General features: G+C 45.9%; 1 protein-coding gene across 1 annotated transcript; it reads left to right on the forward strand.

Annotated features, from left to right (window-relative positions):
• The first annotated feature begins 1,309 nt into the window (after window positions 1–1,309).
• On the forward strand, window positions 1,310–21,415 carry LOC119405331 (Bardet-Biedl syndrome 4 protein homolog). Its single transcript, XM_037672165.2, has 12 exons — window positions 1,310–1,474; window positions 2,174–2,317; window positions 4,000–4,108; window positions 4,781–4,853; window positions 8,418–8,471; window positions 8,602–8,729; window positions 9,345–9,399; window positions 16,310–16,531; window positions 17,588–17,759; window positions 19,490–19,559; window positions 20,276–20,414; window positions 21,242–21,415. Exons 1-12 carry the CDS (start codon window positions 1,342–1,344, stop codon window positions 21,365–21,367), a joined length of 1,425 nt encoding a protein of 474 aa, XP_037528093.1. The 5' UTR covers window positions 1,310–1,341; the 3' UTR covers window positions 21,368–21,415.
• Window positions 21,416–21,634: the final 219 nt, after the last annotated feature.

The following is a 21,634-nucleotide window of genomic DNA, read 5'->3' on the forward strand; positions in this document are numbered from 1 at the left end:
TCAAACCGCTGCACCCCCGGCTACCACCCCAACGACCCTCATACAATTCTCTCGAAAGTGCTGCAACTTGAATATATATAGCCCAACTAAAATGGTTTTGAAGTTCTATCCACTGAAGAAAAATGCATTCGTAGAAATGCGTTATTGATGTGTCATACGATAAAAAACCGCATAGATATCGCAATGGCGCGCACACCTCACGCAATTGTGTGTGTTTTTAACACATACAAACACACACACACACAATATTCGAAGATGTGCGTGTGCTATGCCCAACTTTTTTTTCCACCGCTGCTTTGCAATTCCGTCCGATACCTCCTTTCAGTCGTCATGCTTCGTGGCTGTTCTGCTGCTGAATACGGGGTGGCTTATTCGATTTGCGGCCGCGGCGACCTCGTTTCAGTGTGAGTGAAATGCACAAACGCTCGTGCATTATAGGAACCCTACATGGTTGAAAATAATCCGGATCGCTTCCCTAAGGCGCCCCTTGTAGCCAGTGTTTTGCTTTTGGATTTGAAACCTCATAATTTGATTCAGTGGTCTTAAATATAACGCTTTAGACAGCCTGTCATACCTAGATAAGACTTGAAACTCAGAACAACGAAATGATGCCTTGGTGACGATCAGCGTGAAAGTGATGCAGCTGGGACGAAACTTATCTCTCATTCTCCCAGACAGCGTGCAGTCTATCCCCACTTAATCCAGAACTATAGGTATTTTTCAATGTATACAAGTTCCGTATAGCTGAGCCATTCCGCAGTACAAATACCGAAGTAACACATTTCGTCGCAAACAAGAGACAGTAAGAAAATCACGCCGCAAGATAAGGCTAACCGGCGAAGCTGAAACGTGCGGCCTCGGTGTTTATCACTGGGTTAATCCCGACAGTTCATTGAAGTCTTTCTCAATTATTGGTCACGTCTCTCCAGAAATATTAACTCTCGTTTGTCGCCCGTGTGTTCCCTTTGTCATTTTTAGTGGACCAGTGGCGAGTAGTCGGATTCGCCCAATTTCAGTGGTACATACGTTTTTGCCCGCGGACGACTTCTTGAAATTTTGGTGGACAAGTGGTGAGTATAGTGGGGCTTGCCCGATTTCTGTAACACATACACGCTATAGGAGCTTTTGCGCACATGGCACGGACAAACTTTGGTTTCACCTAGCCATATACAACTTGGCTGCAAAAGCCCAATCATTGATTTCTCAGCGAGACTTACTGTATACCGGCAACACACGGAGTAAAAGGTAGCGCTAATATCCAACTCAATCGACGCGCGTTTGGCTCGTTGCTAGGCGACTCAAGTCGAAGGCTTGCCGTCAACTGTGGCGGCTTCGGGCACGATGGCCAGCTCGGAGAGGCAGCCCCTTGCAGGGGCCAGCGGCACAGCCAGCACGAAAAGCGATGGTGCCAGGCCAAAGGTAGCGAGGGACAGCGAGCAGGAGCCCAATTCAGTCCGCCCTCGGGTCAAGAAAGGTGAGCGCTCAAACCTTGCAGTATTGAAAAAAAAAATAAATATTAAGAGCGAGAAACGCAAGTTCAAATGTGATGACACATGTTCTGGCGTCTGGTTTGTTGCCCACGATCATTTCTCAATCGACGTTTGCCTACCTAAACTGCAGTCATCTATAGCTGGTGTGCTGGCTTTATTTTTTATGATATTTATCCTAAGGGCCCGTGAAGGCATTGCGTAGGGATGAGGCCAAGAATACAGCGCCTTCATGGATAAGGTATTGCCGTAAACAACATTGAAACATACTGAGTGTCCTACTAAAATATTTGATAGAGACGCCACGGAAATGTACAGTATACTATAGACAGCGTTTCAGCGCCGCTTGCCTAAAAACTGGCGGAATTACACAGGTGATGCCAACGATTTCGTTAATTGGAGGAAATCAGAAATACATACAACACGTGTCGTCTCTCAACGGCAGTAAAGGACTTGAGCAAAAATATAGATTAGATGACGATATACGTATACGCTCTTTTTTCAGTCTTTGTGTTTGAGAGTGGACCTCCATAGCATATCGGACTGTATTCCAGTTAGCATCAACAGTATCACCAAACTGCGCAATGTGAATCAAAAGACCGCGTATTTAAATAATGGCTCGCAACGAAACATCGCTTCCCATCGCGGGTAGATGGATTTCAATGGTATATTTTTATTACTCGCAGCTCCAGAACACCCGTCCATTGACCGCAAGAACTGGCTCATTCACATGCATTTCGTTCGACGGGAGTTCGACATATGCAAAGCGCTAATCAAGGAGATGCTTGCCGAGACAAAGGGTTACTGCGAATACGCCCTCTACATACAAGGTAGGTCACGAGTTCGATCCCGGCCGTGGCTGTCGCATTTCGAGGAACCTGGCAAAACGCGAAAATGTGCGTATAGGCCTGCCTAGATTTAAGCGAGTGTTAAAGGAACCCCTTGGGGTCAAAATTGATTCCACGTCTCCTACTGGCGTGTCTCCCCATCAAATCACGGTTTTGGTGCGTAAAACGTAGCCCATAATTTAATCATTCACATACGAGGTGCGTTGTCTTCTCGAATTGTCACAGTGTGCAAAATTGTCGCACGCGCCTTCTCGAATTGTCGCACGCGCCATGAAGCTAGTGATGCGCGTGACCATGCGCATTTTGATACTGTCACATTGTGCGTGGAGTATTCACATGTAAAATACTAAACCCAATACCTATCTAGTGGATGGCTGGATTCTATGAGCGCCTCTTTTATGACGGAACGGTGACCCGTGGTTCACCACGCTCTATTTTTACTTCGGCCGAATGCCTTGCATACCTGAATTAAATATTTTTCCTAACGAATAAAAGATAGTATAAATTCATAGCTGAACTTTCTGCTTCTTACGGTAGAGTAACCTTGGCTTTCGTGCTATTTTGTTTTTGTCCTTCCTTCCTACTTTTCAGTGACCAATCCTCCAACCGCTTTTTACTGGTCTGTATCGCGGAGAGGTTCACCTTTCCGTGCTATCGATAAACCCAGGGAATCGTGCAGGCTAGTGCCCAAACATACACCAGGGCAATGGCGTAGGCAGATATTTGTTTCGTGGTGTGGGGTGTGTGCTCCATATCCAATGGCAGAAAAAAATTTCGGGGGCAGGCGGGGGGTCACGTGCCCGGTGTGCCACCCCCTGGCTACGCCACTGCACCAAGGTGGATATCTTCGCATTCAATTGAAGCACTTTGCTTCCTTATAGCTTCCTCACAGCAAGTGCATTTGTCTTTTTCTTTACTGAATACCGCTTCATAACTACGCGTTCTGAGGCAACCCAACCTCACTTTAAATAGTTAAGCCCTCCCTTCTGAGTCATCTTAATTAAAATGTTTCCCGCCTGATTTCGACTTTGCCCTTTCGGAATAGTTACTCCGAGCCATTTCTTTTTTCCATCGCTGATATCCAATAAATCGGCGCCATTCACTGCCGGCGGCATAATTGCCGGTGAGCCCCCTAGGGTTTTTTTTTTCTTTTTTTCTCTTTTTTTTTAATCCACTACGAGTCAATGCTCTTCCTATACAAATACCTGAACATTTACGCTGCCCATCTACTTTCTTTCATATATTCCTCAGTCTCTCTTCATGTCGTCATCTTTCGATACGCTAAAGCGGAAGATGATGTGGTGCATATCGCAAAGAAGTAATTTTTTAAAAAGAACTTAGCTGCTCTGTTTCGACGGAATGCAAGCAACATTTGCAAGCCTGCTGCTGGCATTCGCAGTAAATGAGATCACAGGTAGAGTAACTGCTGGAGTCTGATGACTGCATGTTTTATCTCGCGAACGGCGTATTCGTATAACAAGATGTCTGAGTACGTATTGGAGAACCAGCAATAAAGACAAATTACTCATATTCAATGGCGTTTACGCATACGTTTCTCTTAGTTATCCGCTGAGTTCGTTCTGCTTCCTCAAGTGTTGTAAAGCTTCGCGGTGAAAAAAACAACAACAACAAAAGACACTGACGCCGTGCTGTTTCACGTGCAGCCCTGATACTGCGCCACGAAGGAAACATCAGCGAATCGTTGGAAGTGTTCCAGTCGTGTGCACTTCTCAACGGGGACGCTTCGATTTTGAAACAAGTAGCGAGATCACTGTAAGAATACGTTTTCATTGTTTTTCCAACTACACCGCCTATGACAGGTTACGAATTGGCGAGAGGAGTTCGCAAATTCCTTTTAGTTGTTCCGCAAGGCCGAATGTAATATTTTGCTTCGTTCACCATATTTATGTGTGTGATTGCTGCTGCTGCAATTAATGAGCTACTGCAATTGATGCAATTAATGTGATACCTAAGCCCCACCTTCAGTGTTCTCCGAGGATTTCTTTCGAAACTCGGATGGAACATTCCTGGCATTCCTGAAGCCTTCTGGGTTGCCTGCTTGGTTCGACTGTTCGCCTCTCCCGCGCTCGACAATTGTGCATGCAGGCTCAGTCTATTCAGCGTCGACTGCGCTATACTGCGTCATTCCTTGTGGTAACTCAAATAGGCATAATGTGAAGTGAACGCGACATTGCGACTTGTGAAGCCTCAGACCTCACTGGCAACTCATAAGATGTCGGGTATCATGTATGTACGCCTGCGCTTGAGATACCGATAAGTTTACGTTAAGCCTATGGCTCACAAGCGAAATTTGTACAGCACAGGGTCAGACTGGCACAACTAATATACCACGCATATTAGAATGTATGTCAAAATGAAAAAAAAAAGTCTAAAGTATGCGTCTGAACGAACATGATTTTAACACCGGTCGTGCTTGTATTGCAGGTTTCTGCTCGGAAGACACAAGGCAGCAGCCGACATCTACGAAGAATGCATTAAACTGAAGGGAAAATGCTGGGTGAATATCGTTGCCACTTTTGGCGGGTTCGTCTCGCGACAGCATTTGCCGTTACTCGGCCTCGTCTGTGCGCGAATCATGTTTAAACTGACTCACAGCGTAGCAGTGCTTGATAATACGAAAGTCGTGTAATGTAGAGCAAGTTCTAGTGTATAGTTGATCAAAGAACATATATTTTCTGTGACAGCGCACACTTGAACAACCAGAGAAGCGTTACCCACTTTGGTGTAAACATGACGATAGGCGTTTTGAAACAATTAAACGGATATGCAGACGCGCAAAGTACGCATGGTTCGTTCTAATGTATACAGGAGAGTTATTGTTAATGTAATTGGGAGGAGACACGAACGCAACGGGTCATGTAAGGTTAGAGACCTAAGGAGGATGAGCTTAAGGCTCGAGTCATGTTTGTGGTCGAACCCTTTCGGTGATACAGGTTTCAGAGGGCGTCGGTTAATTAAATCAAGCCAGCGGGCAGAATCTCCGTCGCCCTTCTGAGGTGCGGCGCCGTGTACCACGTTACAGCAAACTCAACGTGCCCCTGAAAAGTGCCCCGACAATGCGTCCCTTACATCAACAACATCGTCTAAATTGGGGAATAAAACCTGCAAGCATGACCAGGGGTGCTATGCAGGATGGCCCGAGTTTGGCGAAACTCGGGATCTTTCCGAGCTCTGGTGACACCCCCTATTGAACGAGCTAATAGTACGAGAAGGTGAAATCCATCCCTCAGCGCGCGCTCCGTTCCATTGGTTACGATGGAACGCGGCGTCACGTCAAGGGCGGTTGAGAAGGTTGGGTGGTGTCGTCAAACTTCTTTCATTTGTTTGTCGTTCCACTGAGTGCAGAAGTGCACCCATGCAAGAAAAGTGGCAGAAAGCTGTACTAACTACATTTTTTATGTGTGCGCGGGCCGTTTGAATTCATTTTCAAGCGTTTATTGTCTGCACTAAGTATCTTTTAGGATAATCAGCCCCGTGTCCTCTGAGATTAGTTCCGACCGAGCGCCTTATAACACGGCGGCTAGAGCTAATCGCCGAGGCCACGTGTATAATCACCATGGTCGGCCTGTACACACTGTACATTCTAGCACGTTGCTCGGCCGGCGCGCGCCCTCGTCGTTCTCTTCTTCATCGTCTGCTCGCTCCCAGAGCACGTGCGCCCGGCTGATTAGCTAATTGGCTGGGCGGTATACCTAGCTGAGTCAGGACGTGCTATAACGAAGCTGATTAGGCCAAATCATGCGAAGGCCGAGCTAACTAAACCACGTCTGACTAAGACCATGCTAATGAAGTCATGTAAAGCTAGGAACAAGGTAATTGAGATCATGCTAACTAACACGACGCTAATTAGGAGCATGTAATTAAAACCAAGATAATGAGGACCGTACTCACCGAGATCGTCTTAATTAGTGTCGTGCTTATTAGGATTATGCTAATTACACTTGTACTATTCAGGACCTTGCGAATTAAACCTGAGTAATTAACGTCGTGGTAATTAAGACACTATAAATTAATGTTAACTAACACGACGCTAATTAGGAGCGTGCTAATTAGGATCGTGCTCATTATAATTTTGCTAATGACCTCTGTACTATTCAGGACCTTGCGAAATAAACCTGAGTCATTATAGCCACTGCAATTAAAACATCGACAATTAGTGCTAATTAACATGACGCTAATTAGGAGCGTGTACTTAAAACCAAAATAATGAAGACCTTACTCACTGAAGTCGTGGTAATTAGAATCGTGCTAATTAGTATTATTTCAATTACATCCGTGCTATTCAGGACCTTGCGAGTTAAACCTGGGTAATTAATGTCGTGGTAATTAAAACATTAACAATTAAGAACGGACATTCAATATCATGTTAGTTAGGACCTTCCTAATCAATAGCACCAATATTAAAACGGAACTGACACGGTCATTACTCCGAAGCAGACCAAGCATACTGAGTAGACGAGCCACGTAATAAGCTGGAAGAAGCTGGGTGATCACAAGCTCCTCCGATGGCTCCAGCCTTCGCGCAAGTAGTGCAAGCTGACCAAATTATTTTATATGCAAAGAAGCTGCTGAGTAGCGTCCACCGCATAAAACACTTGACAAGCACACCGGCACTATAACAGTTACGAGCTGAACTGGGGCCTTTTCAGAACCAATGAGTTTGTGCCCGAGTTCGCGCATCAATCAATGTGATTGACAGACGCCCGCGGCGAAGAGCGGGTCCGCCCACCGCGTTTCCTCTTGCCGAGGAACTGTGCTCACGACGCAACGCCAGCGAGCGGCACGATTCATCTATGAGCCTAATCGCACAGACTATGCACACACGCTCGAAGAACTAAAGGTTATATCATCACGTGGCTACGATGTCTCGCATTCACTTTCACCGCTCTCACGACGTACCACTCACAGCTATGAAGCAAGCGCCCCTGGTGGGATTTTCGGGGAGAACTATTTACTTGTTTACTGTTTACATGTTTGTGGAGGCATTGTTTCTACCGATTCGCTACTACAGAAAAATCTTCAGACGTGTAATGAGTAGTATAGCAGTAACCTGTCCGTTTATTTATCTGTAATATTCCAGAGACGCGAAACGAGCTGCACCAGAGTGCTGCGCGTGCGCCCTTGTTGCCTTCGAGAGTGGAAATTTCCATGCTGCAGGTGGAACGAAAGAATTTTCCGAAAGAGGACAAACGCCCACGAACACGCCCGTGGGAGGCGCGATGATCAGTCGGCAAAAAGATAGCGCGACAATCACGCTGACGTCGCTGCACTATCAAAATGTTGACTGAGTGGCGGCGCTGACGCGTTTGCACGCGGTGTTCCTTTGAAAACCGCCGCAAATGCCGCATATGCGCTTGTGACGCCATTCTCGTTCTTGTAGCCGTTTTTATCAACGCTGCTATCGCGTGCTCCGCACTGTCTTCCTGTCATGACCACCGTAATGCAAGCTCGGAGCAAACTCGTGTGCCCGTGAAGCTCGGGCCATCCTGCATAGCACCCCAGTAGTTTCCTGCAGCCTCGGTTTCAAAGCATCTTTCGCGTACTGAGCCGCCGCGGTGGCTCAGTGGTTAGGTTGCTCGGCTGCTGACCCGAAAGACGCGGCTTATATTCCCGGCCGAATCGGTCGCATTCCGATGGAGGGGGTATGCTAGAGGCCCGTGTTCTGTGCAATATCTGTGCACGTTAAAGAACGCCAGATGGTCGAAATTATCCGGGGTCTTCCACTGCGACTTCTCTCACGTTAGTAGTTATGGGACGTTAGACTCCATAAACCAACCATCCGGCATTCACGTATACTATACGTGCCGAATCGACTCGACGTGTTGCTTATTTGCATGGCTGTCACTATTATGCAACGTAACTCGCCTCACGAGTGCAGGCATGTCAGCAGCGCATGCACGGCTTGTACTTTCCTTGAACAGTAAATTTCGTTGTATCTTGCATTGTTTGTTTCTTTTCATGGCCTTAGTCAGCCATCGTTTTTTAAAACTGGGCATTAATAGAACGCAGTTTTCAGAAGAAAAATGCGTATAATTTACCGCTTCTTTTTCAATGGATTCAGGACATATTGCATTACCTTGGACTCTGCTATACAAAGCTCAAGGACTACGAACAGGTAACTGCGTTTTAATACTTTGTTTACGTACGGGCAGCATTAAACTCAGTGTCGAGAAACTTGCACTTTGAAAATGCAGCAAAGTTAAATTGCTTTCTCTTGTTTTGCTTCTCCCGTCTGAAACATGAAGGCAAGACAACGCTTTGCGGAAGCCATACAGCAGAGCCCTCGGGACGAGACATTCATCGCCCTGGGGGAGCTGCACATTGCCAACGACGACATGAAGTCCGCAATCAACGTCTTCCGAAAGGCTGTCGAGTAAGCTCTCAGAGCCGCACTAGGAAGTGAAACCGTATATACGAAGATTTTTGGCTCCTGTCGTATACACATTTATTTTCCATTTGGTACTCGCACCTTTTGCGTTTTCTGTTCATGATTGAATGTAAATGCGATTATCATCTTAGGATACTGCCCGGATGTTTCTATTTCGCTAACCGTTTTTCCCGAACTTGTTCCCTGGTATAGCCCACGAATGTTCTAATGGGTAGACTATCATGTTGGTGCGCGGAGACTATCAAGTTGCGGCCCGGGCCGAAAAAATTCGACCCGGGCTGCAACTTGGGGAGGATTTCTACTTCAAAAAGAAAAAAAAAGGGGGGGGGGGTAGTAGAGAGAAAACAACAGCGGACAGATGTATGCAGCATTTTGCCACATTGATTTTCTAGGAAGGACTGATTTTATTTGCTTGTTTAAATATAACTATTTACCTCCATGAGGGCATTATGCGTCATTATGCATTGCGTGTCAATAAAAACAAATCTGAGCAGATACCCTGCTTGCCCACGAAAGTGAAATGCAAGAGTTATTCTGAAAGTTCTTGGTTATTATTAGCTGGGCCTGATGTGCGCATTTTTGTTTTTTTCTTGTGCCTAGGAACAATCCTGAGAGTGCCGAGCTGAACACGAAACTCGGACTTTTGTATATGCAGGTGAGATATACGTGCGGTCGCGCGCATTTCCGAGTGAATTAAGTAGAGGTGGGCGAATAGTGATTTTTGCGGCGAAAACATGTGCGAATTGAATAGTGTGAGAAGCGGAGCAAATCGAATGCTTTTACAGTTTTCGAATATCGAACACCCATTTTTACAATTATTACGAAACGACGTTCTCATCTTAATATTCAGAATTTTAGCACCAAAGCCACAAACAGAGCATCGGAAATAAATAAGCATGTTATCCGCATAATCAGAACACTTCGGATAATACGAAAAATTGGGGGACGCCTAAGCTTCGCCTTTATGCGATAGCGATATCCAGCCCCGTCCTCATCGCGCTCCGTTTCGCTTGTCATTATGTTCAGACGCCCAGCCAGCCAGCCAGCCACCCCCCCCCCCCCACACACACACATGCACATACTTTTTCGAAGTTGGCGATGTACCTATTACGTATTCGTAAGGGGATACGCGCAGTAATGTGTGTACCTTTTGTATAATGGGTGGCCGGCTTTAAACCACCAACTCGTTATGCAATCCACATGCATGGTGTGACGCCCGATAGCAATGTATACGCTTGTACCACGTTTTACTGCGATATTACATCTCGCTGTGACGCCTGTACATGACGCGTATGTTTGTGAAGCATGAAAGTTATACTTTCAGGGCAGTTCCAAGCATTGGCGTGGCTCTGTGGTAGAGCAGCTGCTTGCCACGCCGAAGGACTGGGTTCGATTCCACCTCGTGTACATCATCTTTTTTACAGTAAAAGTTTGTTAATTCGACCCCCGTTAATTCGGAAAATTGGATCATTCGGACGTGTTCTATAGTCCCGGCAAGCCTATGTATTGTTCAGTGGCATCAAACTCTCGTCAATCCGGCCATATTTGGTCGCAATCCCGTTAATTCGAACGACCCTCGGAGCGCGCGAAGCACGAAGCCCCGCAAATGTGTGACGCAAAGGTGTGGAAACGGTGGAAACGGCCTCACGAACAACCGAAACGGCCGCAGGACTTCAGAAAGGCGTGGTTGGCACTGTTGGCGACCAAAGCTTCAGCGAGTGCGGCAAACTTGTTTCGTTTTTCATTTTACTCACAGCACGCGACCTGCGTGCTCCGTCGGATTTTCCCGTCGGATAAATTATCGTCGCGTGCGTGTGGTGGTGGCGGTACGTAAAAAGGGATGGGTTCAGAGCGCCTTTCGGCTGAAGACAATGGGGTCTTGAGCCGCGGTCACATTGTGAACGAAGTCGCGAATGACAAAAATTGCGGCTTTTACACTGCTCCTATGGAAAATATACTGAATTTACGTATTCATCAAGAAAATGAAAATGCATTGATGTAATAGACACTTGTTTATTGTTTTCTCGATACTTTCGATAATTCGGCATTCGGTTAATTCGAACATTTTGTCCGGTCTCATGAAATCTGAATTAACGAGCTTTTACTGTATTTGCATACACGGCGATTTTTCGGTCACGGACAGTGGTGATTTTTCGCTCACAACCAACGACGCCGACACCGACGCCGGAATTTCTGCGAAACGGTCTCCTCCTTAACGCTCTCGCGTTAATAATCTGTCTGCAACCGGTAAAGTTCGACTCCCTGAGTGATACTGCGTAAGCTCTCGTGTTATTACTACACTATAGTTCGCGGGTAGGAAATTTATCGTACTTTTGCACCAATCTTGTGTTTATTTCGGTGACGTTGACATTTTGAAATATTCGTTATTCGAAAAATATTCGTACTTACAAATAGCGGCTATTCGATTTGAAGGCCGGATCGAATAGGACACTATCGATTCCATATTTGGAATTTCGAACATTCGCAACACCCTAGAATCTAGCTTACAGCACTGCAAAATATTTCATAAATGAGAAGAGAGAGAGAACACAACTTTATTGTTATCGATTCCATATTTGGAATTTCGAACATTCGCAACACCCTAGAATCTAGCTTACAGCACTGCAAAATATTTCATAAATGAGAAGAGAGAGAGAACACAACTTTATTGTTGTCAGACTTTATGGAGGTAGGTGATCCGCCAGGCTGAACCTGGTGGCCACCTCCTCTGCCCTCTGTATGGCCTGGAGCTGAACTCCCAGGCTGGCGGAGGTCAAAATCTCCTCCCACCCTTCAGGCGAGGGAGTGGCCAGGAGATCGAGAGAGAAGGGTCTTCCCTGCAGTCCCAGAGAATGTGATGAAGGGTGGCTATTGACCCACAACGCGAGCAGTACGGGTCAATCGTGTCGGGGTATATACACGCATAAATGTATGGGCACGGGAATGAATGTGTTTGCAGTCGGCGCCAGACAACCTCCTGGCGCTTAGTTAACTTGTGGTGCGGGGGTGGTTTTAACTGCCTCGATAGGCGGTAATATTGCGTAATGTCGCGGTATGATGTCAAGGCTTCACCAGGGTCCCCCGGATCAGAGGCGGGTCCCACCGCTCGGCTGACGAATTCTCGAGCATATTGGTGGGCCGTCTCGTTTCCCGGGTTCCCCGCGTGAGCCGGGACCCATATCAGCTCAATGGAGCATAGTGTTTCTTCCTCAGGATCGGTAGGGAGAGCGGGGAAGAGTAAACGCAGTGTTGTGGGGGCCACAATGCCACGTGCAAAGTTGGAAATAGTGGCCTTAGAGTCGCTTAGTATAATGGTGAATCCGGCTGCTGCTGCTAGGGCTATGGCCGATTCCTCGGCTTCTGTCGTGTTAAGCGAACTGCGCAGACTTCAGCGATTCCTTCGGCTCTGAACTCATGCTCTTCATTGTAGTTTGCATTGCTATTCCAGTGAAGATGGCTCATACCCGCTATGGGGGATTTGCCAAGGTAAAATATCGATTTCTACTACAACTGCAGCGCAAACATATGGTGTATGTAGCCACTGTGAATCGTACACGACAGTAAGTGAATGTGTAAGTCAGTGTGTCACAATGTTCTTCTGACGATCTTCTCGTTATAGGAAGTGACGCGGTGCGTGGTTCCGACGTAGTTCCCCGTGTCACCATTTCTGAATCCTTACATACAGTGTGCGCTATGTTCACTGCTCCTCCTCATCATCATATTGCGCTGATGCTGCATGATGCCGCATCGCTCCGCCACTATCACTTCAAAGGCAGCCCAAAAAGAGCGCATATAATTCGATCGATTCCCCGCCGTCTTGTGAGTTGCAGTACGTTGTCCTACGCAGATAAAGCGCGCATTGTTGTTTTTAACCTAATAATTCAAAATTGAAGAACGAAATATATATTGCGTTCTGTTACCAAAAAAAAAAATTCCCTATATATGAAATATTTTTGGTCATAGTATACACTCTACACTCTTAAGAAAAATCAAGTATTTGGGGAGTATTTCTGCCACACAACTATAATTGTCATCCACCTCGCGTACTTTTCTCGCGTTATCGCCGCGGTCCCGGTACTTCCCGGTCACCAACGACGCGCGCGTTATCAGCGTGACATTGCTAGCATTCTTGATAGGAAAGTGACGAGAGCCGGGTTTTCAAGAAAAGGAAACGCGAACAAGCCAGATGACGATTGTGTATGTGTGGCAGAAATATTCCCAAAATACTCGATTTTTATTTAGAGTGTAAGAAAAAAAAAAGAGTATGTGTGACTCCCTTCGGATAGTCCTGACTTGTCACGCATATGACTCTCTTTAAAGAGGCACGTCAACTCTCTTGTGGGTCTCACGACTATCCGAGGAGAGTACAGTGATCTCCAAAGAGAGTCGGCGTGCCTCTTTAAAGAGAGTCATATACGTGGCTAGTGAAGACTCTCCGAAAGGAGTCAAAGGACTCTTCTTTTTTTTTTCTTAGAGTGTACTTCCTGTCCACATGCATATCCAGGCTTGGTATGTGATAGTTTGAAATGATGGGGCATACAGATATAAAATAACCTTCGGAGGTCCGCTTGGGCCACGTTGAGGTGGTGCGCGCCACAAGGTGTCTGTATAATTTGCTTTACCAATGAAGCAGCTGCAAGTCACTTGCCGGGTTGGGTTAATTTCTTTTTTTTTTCTTTTTAGTTATTGCTCGTAGTGTGTGAGCAGCGCTCGTGACATTCGTTGATCATTTGTCCTCTTATCTCGTGGTGTTCGCAGTATCGTTGCGTGTAGTGTCAGAAATGTGAAAGAAACAAATGCGGCAAAGGCGCGTAGCGCGTGTTCTCTGGAAAGTAATACACACGGACGCAAAGCAAGCCGACTTCGTTAAGGAAGTTACTCAGCGGGCGCCGCACTGATCGTTTCTTTCTTTCTTTCTTTCTTTCTTTCTTTCTTTCTTTCTTTCTTTCTTTCTTTCTTTCTTTCTTTCTTTCTTTCTTTCTTTCTTTCTTTCTTTCTTTCTTTCTTTCTTTCTTTCTTTCTTTCTTTCTTTCTTTCTTTCTTAAGATATGGTTTACCCCAGACTTAGCACATTTCCCGACTTTGCTCTCCCACGTCGTTCTGTCTTGTTTCCGTTCCATCCTTCGCTGCAGGGCTTCTCCGGGCGACAGTGCCACGTATCGATCAGGAGGTCAAAGAGGAAATGCGCTGTCACGTTCCGAAAGCAGCACACGGCAGCACTTTTGCTCGAAACACATAAAACGCTCAGGATGAACTTTGGGTGCTTTGACCTCTGTGCTGAGAGCTGGAGTCATGCGGACATGTTCTGTTGTGTTCGTAATGCCCTCCTGGCTGCAGGTGCATTGACAGTGTCAAAATATTACTTTTAGTTGTATGTTCTCGGGTTAATGTCTGTTTTACGCTGTTCATCTTATAACGTCTTGCTCTGCCCTCTCCTGATTGTCACCTTCAATGCGCGCATACGGAGCCGTAATATGATACATCCGACCCATGATTACTTTTATTGTAGGCCTTCGTCATGATAGCGCTGCGCTAAAGTTTACGCTACGCTTGCTTACGCTGCTATAGTGGTCGCGATCCCAGTTCTATGGTACAAGAAGTATAGTGCCAACAAACGATAAACACTATAGATACCAAGATGCTATACTTCTTGTACTATCGTACAAGTTGGTATCAACACCATGAGCAAGCTCAAGGCAAAATATATATGACATTTTATTATTGAATACACTACAGCGAGCGTCTGATGCATGCTAAATACTCGAGGAATCCGCCATGTATCATGAATTAAGCTGCTGCTTACATGCAACTTCGTTGCGTATAAGTCATCGTATACGCGTCTTACTTTGTGAAACGATAGAAAGAGCTGATCTTGTCACTTGATTTTAATTCATTTTAATGCGACTGACATGCATGGCTTCACAGATGTGTGGGATGTAATGTTTTGCGTGCCTTTATTTTCTTTTTCCAGAAATAGAGCGAAAATGTAGCGGACACCGCAACATGCTGAAGCGAAGAACTAATGTGAAGGTTAACATGCGGCAGTGGTTTATATATATAATATATATATATATATATATATATATATATATATATATATATATATATATATATATTATATATATATATATATATATATATATATATATATATATATATATATATATATATATATATATATATATATATATATATACAGCTACCAGTGTGAGCTTGCGCACTCGCTGTAGAAATTATATACTTGCGAATACGCTAGTATATTTCTGGAGGAGCTAGTGGGCAAATCGGCGCTAAAGTGGTCATCCCATCTATTTGTATACGTTTGAGCTAGTGTACATTCAGATGTACACCAGATTGAACGCTCTTCATTAAGGATAGCAAAACGGCGTGAAGGACAGCGCCTGCATGCACCTGCCTTTAGTCATTTCCTCAACATTCCTGACAGGTGGGTATCAGCGTGTAATTTATTCCACACGGGGAATAGGCTTCATGTCAATAATTCGCTCCAGATGTCTTGGATGCGAACGGCTCGCGTGTAATCTATAGAGTTCGGAGCGGCGCGTGGTCGGTGTTTGTGTCGGGGCCACCAAAAAAGGTGTAAAGAATTACTCGATTTCACCAGCGTTGCTCAAACATATAATAAATAAGGAAATAAAGAAACTACCATGTCTGGTCCGAATCTAATCGCCAGAATAAATAGAATATGGTCCCAATTCTCGTGTTCTTGGTCGGTGCGCACTTTCCCGTTGCCAGTTAAATAATGGCTGGTAATTATTGCTAGGTGCCCGCGGCAAAAAGACTAACAAATTGAGAAAGGAGGGCCTCGGTATGACCGCTGCAGTACAGATTACGATTATTGGACAGGGGAAGTATCTATTCTGAACGAGGGATAAAACGTAAACATGAATGTATGGTGCCCTATTGCGCTGTTTGATCGAGCACTACTGCAAAACTAGCTAATCGAAATAACTTTCCAAATTGCAGCAAAGGGGTACTACATGACTTCCTTTACTTCGCTCCGAGCAGGAATCTAATACTGACAAAAAAATATGTGCATCGACAAGCGCAAACTCACATTCCTGCAGTACTGCTTAAAAATATTCAGTGTTTTATGTGCTAAAACCCCATACGATTATAAGGCACGCCTAATACTGATTAATTCTTACCACCTGGAGTTCTTTAACGTGTGCCTAAACCTAAGTACACGGGTGTGTTTTCCTTACTTTATTTCTTTCTTTCTTTTGCATTTCGCTTCCATCGAAATGCGGCTGCCTCAGCCGACAATCGAACCCACACCCTCGAGCTTAGCAACGCAACACCCAAGCCGCTAAAGTACCACGGCGGTAGATGTGCTGCTCTAGCGTTATTTAAGCCGCTCTCAGCTGCCGCTGTTATCTTACATTCCGATGTTGATGTCCCCGCTTTTGTGGTCGTATATGAAAGTGTTCCCAGTTTTCTTTCTTGTAACGACGTTTCGGCTTATCCGTATAGCTGTACGCAGAACCCAATAAAGCATGCCTTCAGCAGCTGCGCCGACAATCAGCGGTGGGTGATGGTTTGCGCAGTGCAACATGTATCCGAAGGCGTTCGAGCGTCTGGGCGCGGCGCTAGCCAGCAACCCGAGCTACGGACCTGCCGTGCTGGCGGCCGGAAGCATCATGCAGACGTACGGAGACTACGACGTGGCGCTGACCAAGTACCGCGCCATCGCCTCGGCGCCGGATGAAAGCCCTGCTCTATGGAATAACGTCGGCATGTGTTTCTTTGGCAAGAAGAAGTACGTCGCGGTAAGATTCCCCGTGAAGATCCTTTAATGACTGTAATATAATTAGGAAGAATAATACATATTCTTTGCGAGCTTTTTGGGACGGAAAAACAAAGAGAAAAGGTAGATATTCTGAATATTTTGTTATTCAAGTTTTTGCTTCCTAGCATTGTTACCCCGGTATTCTTAAGAGTTCCTCAACTCAACTCACCATCGCGATTCGAGAAATTTGATGGGGACGCCGCCTCCCGGCAGAAGTGTTCACAGCACACGAGCATTGATATAGAAGCTATTCTTGAGAAGCGCGGCGTCATTTTCAGTCAAGCGGAGACGCTGTGCTTAACTCGGTCGAGTGAAGGTCGAACGTTGAGTGGAGACTTGTTTGAGAAGACGAGTGTTAGTCATTGGAGGAAGTCCCCACCTTCATGCTGTGTTTAGAACGGCGGGTGTGACCTAATGCATAACAAGCTCCGTATGCGTGACTTCCCATGTATCTGGCGATGTGGGTTTGCGCGCAGAGTGTATATATATATACTCCTTCAAAACATAATTATATTTCGGTATAAGCGACGGATATAGCCACTGCGAAAAAGGCTGTATTTCCTCACTGCTCGTGCGTGCAGCGTAGAATACGAAGATGCTATACACGTACTCTAATCGCGCTAAGGGGGTCCGCTTAGCAGTTTACGGCGAACACGGCGCATGTTAACCATCACTTCAAAGGATTAAAATTCTGGGCAGTCGTGGTGATAAGAGCGCACGTGACACGATAACTGTATAGGGAACGAAATGGTTGGACATTCTTTCGTTCTTTCTACTGAACTCCTCCGCCAAGCACACATACATGCATGCATATTCTACGCGCTATGTCCGAAAAGTAATAATAATACTAATAATATGCGATATCATTATGAGGCACGCCGTCGTGGAGGGCTCCGGAAGTTTCGACCATCTGTTGTTCTTGAACGCGCACTGATATCGAACGGGCCTTTACAGCATTTCGCCTCCGTCGAAAAGCAGTAATGCTACCACGAAATGAGCCATAAAGAAATGGTGGCAATGACGGCGCGCGCTGCAGGCCATCAGCTGCCTGAAGAGAGCCAACTACCTGAACCCTATGGACTGGCAGATCCTGCACAACCTCGGTTTGGTGCACCTGACCATGGAGCAGTACGCCTCGGCCTACCATTTCTTCAACGCCGCTGTTCACTTCAATCCACGCAACGGACAGCTCTTCATGCTGCTCGCCAGTAAGCGACACCCTATAAATCGTTTCCTGTAACGTGGCACAGGATTTATGTGTGTTGAGCTCCACTGCCCCTAACGAACTTCTTAGCTGCAAACTTTAAGACACGTAGTTAACTCGGAAAGTCGAAGGTCATGGTCACAAAAGTCTAGTTCCGTGTTCCTCCATTTCAATGCGCCATGTATATCACAATGACTGCCGTAAAGTTGTTAGCTAATTCCCCCGCTTGAAGCTGTTACGCAGGCGGAACCGTGAAGTTCGGCTGACGGTTAGAACTCCTCTGATTTAGAGGGGTGGTGGCGATTTGGGAGTGTATCAAAGGCAACTTGCAACCCTTTGATGACGTAAACGATGTCTGCCTGGACAGATAATTCACGTGTAGTGTCTTTAAGTTAAAGGTAATCTTGCTGGTATTTTTCTTTAAAAAAGTATTCGAAATAATTGTGGCAGAACAGCGCAGAAAACGGGACGATGAGCCCACAGGACACGCAGGACATCGTCCCGTTTTCTGCGCTGTTGTGCCACAATGTTCATGAACCGAGTAGTCCACGTGAGAAGCCTTATTCGAAATAAATTTCGAAAAACACTTTACGGGTATCGGTATAGACTATGTTACGTAAGGCATATGGGCGCCGCCATCATGGGCTGTTAAACGAATGTTTTCTTATTTTTTATCCCGTGACGCGTACTGATAAAGCCAGGAAACGCCGAATGCACCAACGCAACAGTTTTCATGTGTATACGCCCACCGTAGCGCTGTTCGCTTAGTTGTTCAAGAGAAAACACGGCAAGATTAACAGCCCAGCATTGCGGCACCGAAACCTGTCCGTAAAATAGTCTATACAAGCAGCGCACGCGCCGCGGCTGCAGCGCTCAGGAAGTATTGCGCACACACGCGACGCGCGATTTTTGTTTTCTTTATTTGCAACTTCCTGCTTCCTTCGATGCGCTTTTCAACGGACTCCACTCAGCCGTTCGAGAAAACACGTCATGCGTCTGCGCGTATCTCCAGTGACTCACCATGCATGCAGTGTCGGCCCTATTGCAGCAGCGCCGGCCAATGATTGCAAAAGAGTTTAAGCGAGACAGTATAAGTAAACAGTGGGCGTGGTTGGGCCGGGACACTTTTCAAATGTGCAAGAGTGGCGCAACCAATAAAACACGAAAAGACAAGCGCAGCACCCTGCTTCAATGGCTCGTTTTGGAAAGGATATAATTGTTTTCACCACAGCTTTGCTGTAGATTTCCCGCCATTTTCGCAGGTTTACGAACTTCTGTGGCTATCACGGGTGCGATTGTGATTCGTGCTGCAAAATTATCAGCCGTTCCTATCGGCACGAAAGCGGCTATTTTGGTATAGAAAACTGTCTAGTATACTGTGATGTTGACGCTGGCTTTTGCAAAGTGAATAATTCAGTCGTTGAGTAGACGTCGACGTATATATAGTTGTGTAATAGTTCCCAATGTCAACTAGCGACAATGCTTAGCTTTCTGTCCTCGTACGCAGCAGTGCAATTAGCTTTCTCTCTTTGAATTGGATGATTGAAGCAGGACGCACGTACGCGCTGTCGGAAGAAATTGTTTCTTGTATTATACAGGCGAATCAAAATTGTTCCACCATAAAGATCGATCGCGTTTTGTTGTCATTGTCAGCTGTGCTGTCGCAAGTGTCGGGTAAGTTGTCGATCATTTTTTAATCCTCGTTTCCAACCGTCGTGCTGATTGTGCTTCCAGTTGCATTGCGAAACCTCCAGGACCCGGACAACGCGAAGCGGGCGTACGAGAGAGCCATGGCCTTGGACGAGTACGTCACCTGCGGCTTGCATCGAGGCGTTCTCCGCCACGCATGAATGCATGTTGTCTTGCCCAATGCTAACTTCGCTACAGCTTTCTTCCATGACAGTTTGCCACAGGTTATTGATCGCAAAATGTCGTCTTTGAATGTGCATAGCGAAATTTCAGAATTCTTATTAAGTAAACCAGCTAACAAAAATAATATCCAGCATCCCGCTACTCATCTGCCTTTGTAAGGGATATTCAAGTGGTCGAAGAAGAAACGAAGTTATGCATCTCAACTCGCACTGTATTTTGATTGACGGAACGTCAAAAAACAAAGAAAAAACGTCAATGAAATCGTGAAATGCCAGAGCGTAGATATGCAGCTTTTAATTTTTACCAAATAAATAAATAAATAAATAAATAAATAAATAAATAAATAAATAAATAAATAAATAAATAAATAAATAAATAAATAACGCGCGTAAGACGAAACGCAATATCGATGCGCCGTGTCGATAATAATTGCGTAAGACACCGTCATTTCCAGCTCGGCCTATCAGTTACAGGCAATTTTTTTTTTTTTCATAGCTTGTGCCGTATCAGGCAACGCCCGAAATAGCGAAGTACGCCACCGCTGCGGAACGAGCTGTGCAATTTTCGTCTTTCCGTCTGCACCTCGTCTCTTGACCTCGCAGTCATGGTTCGGCCTACACAACCTCGTTCATTCTTCTTGCCGTGCAGGGAGCCTCTGGTGTGCCTGAATTACGCCGTCTTGATGCACGACTTGGGCGATCACAAGGCTGCGACCAGGTTACTCGGCAAGTTCGAAGAGCGGTGCCTCAAGCAGCAGCAGGCCTCGGGAATAGAAATTGACGCCGCGGTGAGCGCGGCTTCTTGTGTCCGCGCTATATTTGACTGTCACGTGCTCGCGTGCTTCCTTATACACGCGCCTCATCACGTCGTTCTGTTCGGAAAGGTTCACACGCATTTCATAACGACTTACCTTCTTAACTGTGACAGATTTGTACTGCTTGGAGTTTGTTCTGTGTCGAGTTCAATATTTAGTACAGCGCGGCTCAATCTTGATGTATAATTTTTTTTTTCTTTCATTGGCGTGAGAAACCCAGAAAGTTGGGAAAGGCTGTCTTGAGGTGATGTGCTGAACATCGCGTGATGAAAGGTGTAATTTGTTTGTGAGCCGTGCAACATCGAGTGTACAAAGGTAAAAGTTGGACCATGAATGGGCATGGGTATACCGCAGGGCAAGCTTGAAAAGGCAAAAGCTTGGGCAAATGCAAGTATGTCCTGGTTACGCCTATAGGAAGAACAGATTCGATGTGTTCTTGCCTCGGAATCTTATTATATGTAGCTAAACGACGTGTAACCTATAGAGACCAGAATTTTTATCGTTTGTAGCGGGTAGGGCTGCGGGTCATGTGCAGCGAATGACCACGACAACGTCCGGTTTATTCTTGTCGGATGCTTAACGCCAGTGTTCGCTCGCCATCACTTTTGATATAGCCAAACTCGCAGTCCCTGTGGTGGCCGCACGGACACGTGATCAGCTGGGGTCAAGATTATGTATGCTTGCTCTAAACGCGGTTGTGAGAGTAAAATAATGCGGTCTATAAAAGCTGCTTCAAGAACATTTTTGCGTGACTTTAAAAATCGGGGTACCTGAGTGGTCTGTGGTCTCTACACTTTCAGGTGACGCAGATGGCCAACAACCTGTCCAGTTCTCTGCAGTCGACGAGCGCAGACAGCAAGAGCTACGACGAAGTGCCGGACTCGCCAGACAGAAACGACGAGTCCTCGCAAGAAAGGAGCGAATAAATGAACTTGTCTTAGGCCGAACCAAGAATGTTATTCTCTATTTGAGACATAGTAAACGCGTAGCAAACTCGTGTTCTCGTTGGGGAAAAAAAGAAAAAAAAAATGTCTGCCTTACGCGGTCAGAGTGATGCGGTTTACTTTCACTAAAACATTACGCACTCCTTTTGATTTAACCTCCCGTATCACTCGGGGAACCGGTGGCATGTGCAGGTCTCTGACCACCGCTTCTAGACTGTGTGTGCACTTTCAAGTGTGACCACTACTGCT

This window comes from Rhipicephalus sanguineus, chromosome 1 (assembly GCF_013339695.2).
Source record: "Rhipicephalus sanguineus isolate Rsan-2018 chromosome 1, BIME_Rsan_1.4, whole genome shotgun sequence".
Lineage (NCBI taxonomy): Eukaryota > Metazoa > Arthropoda > Arachnida > Ixodida > Ixodidae > Rhipicephalus > Rhipicephalus sanguineus.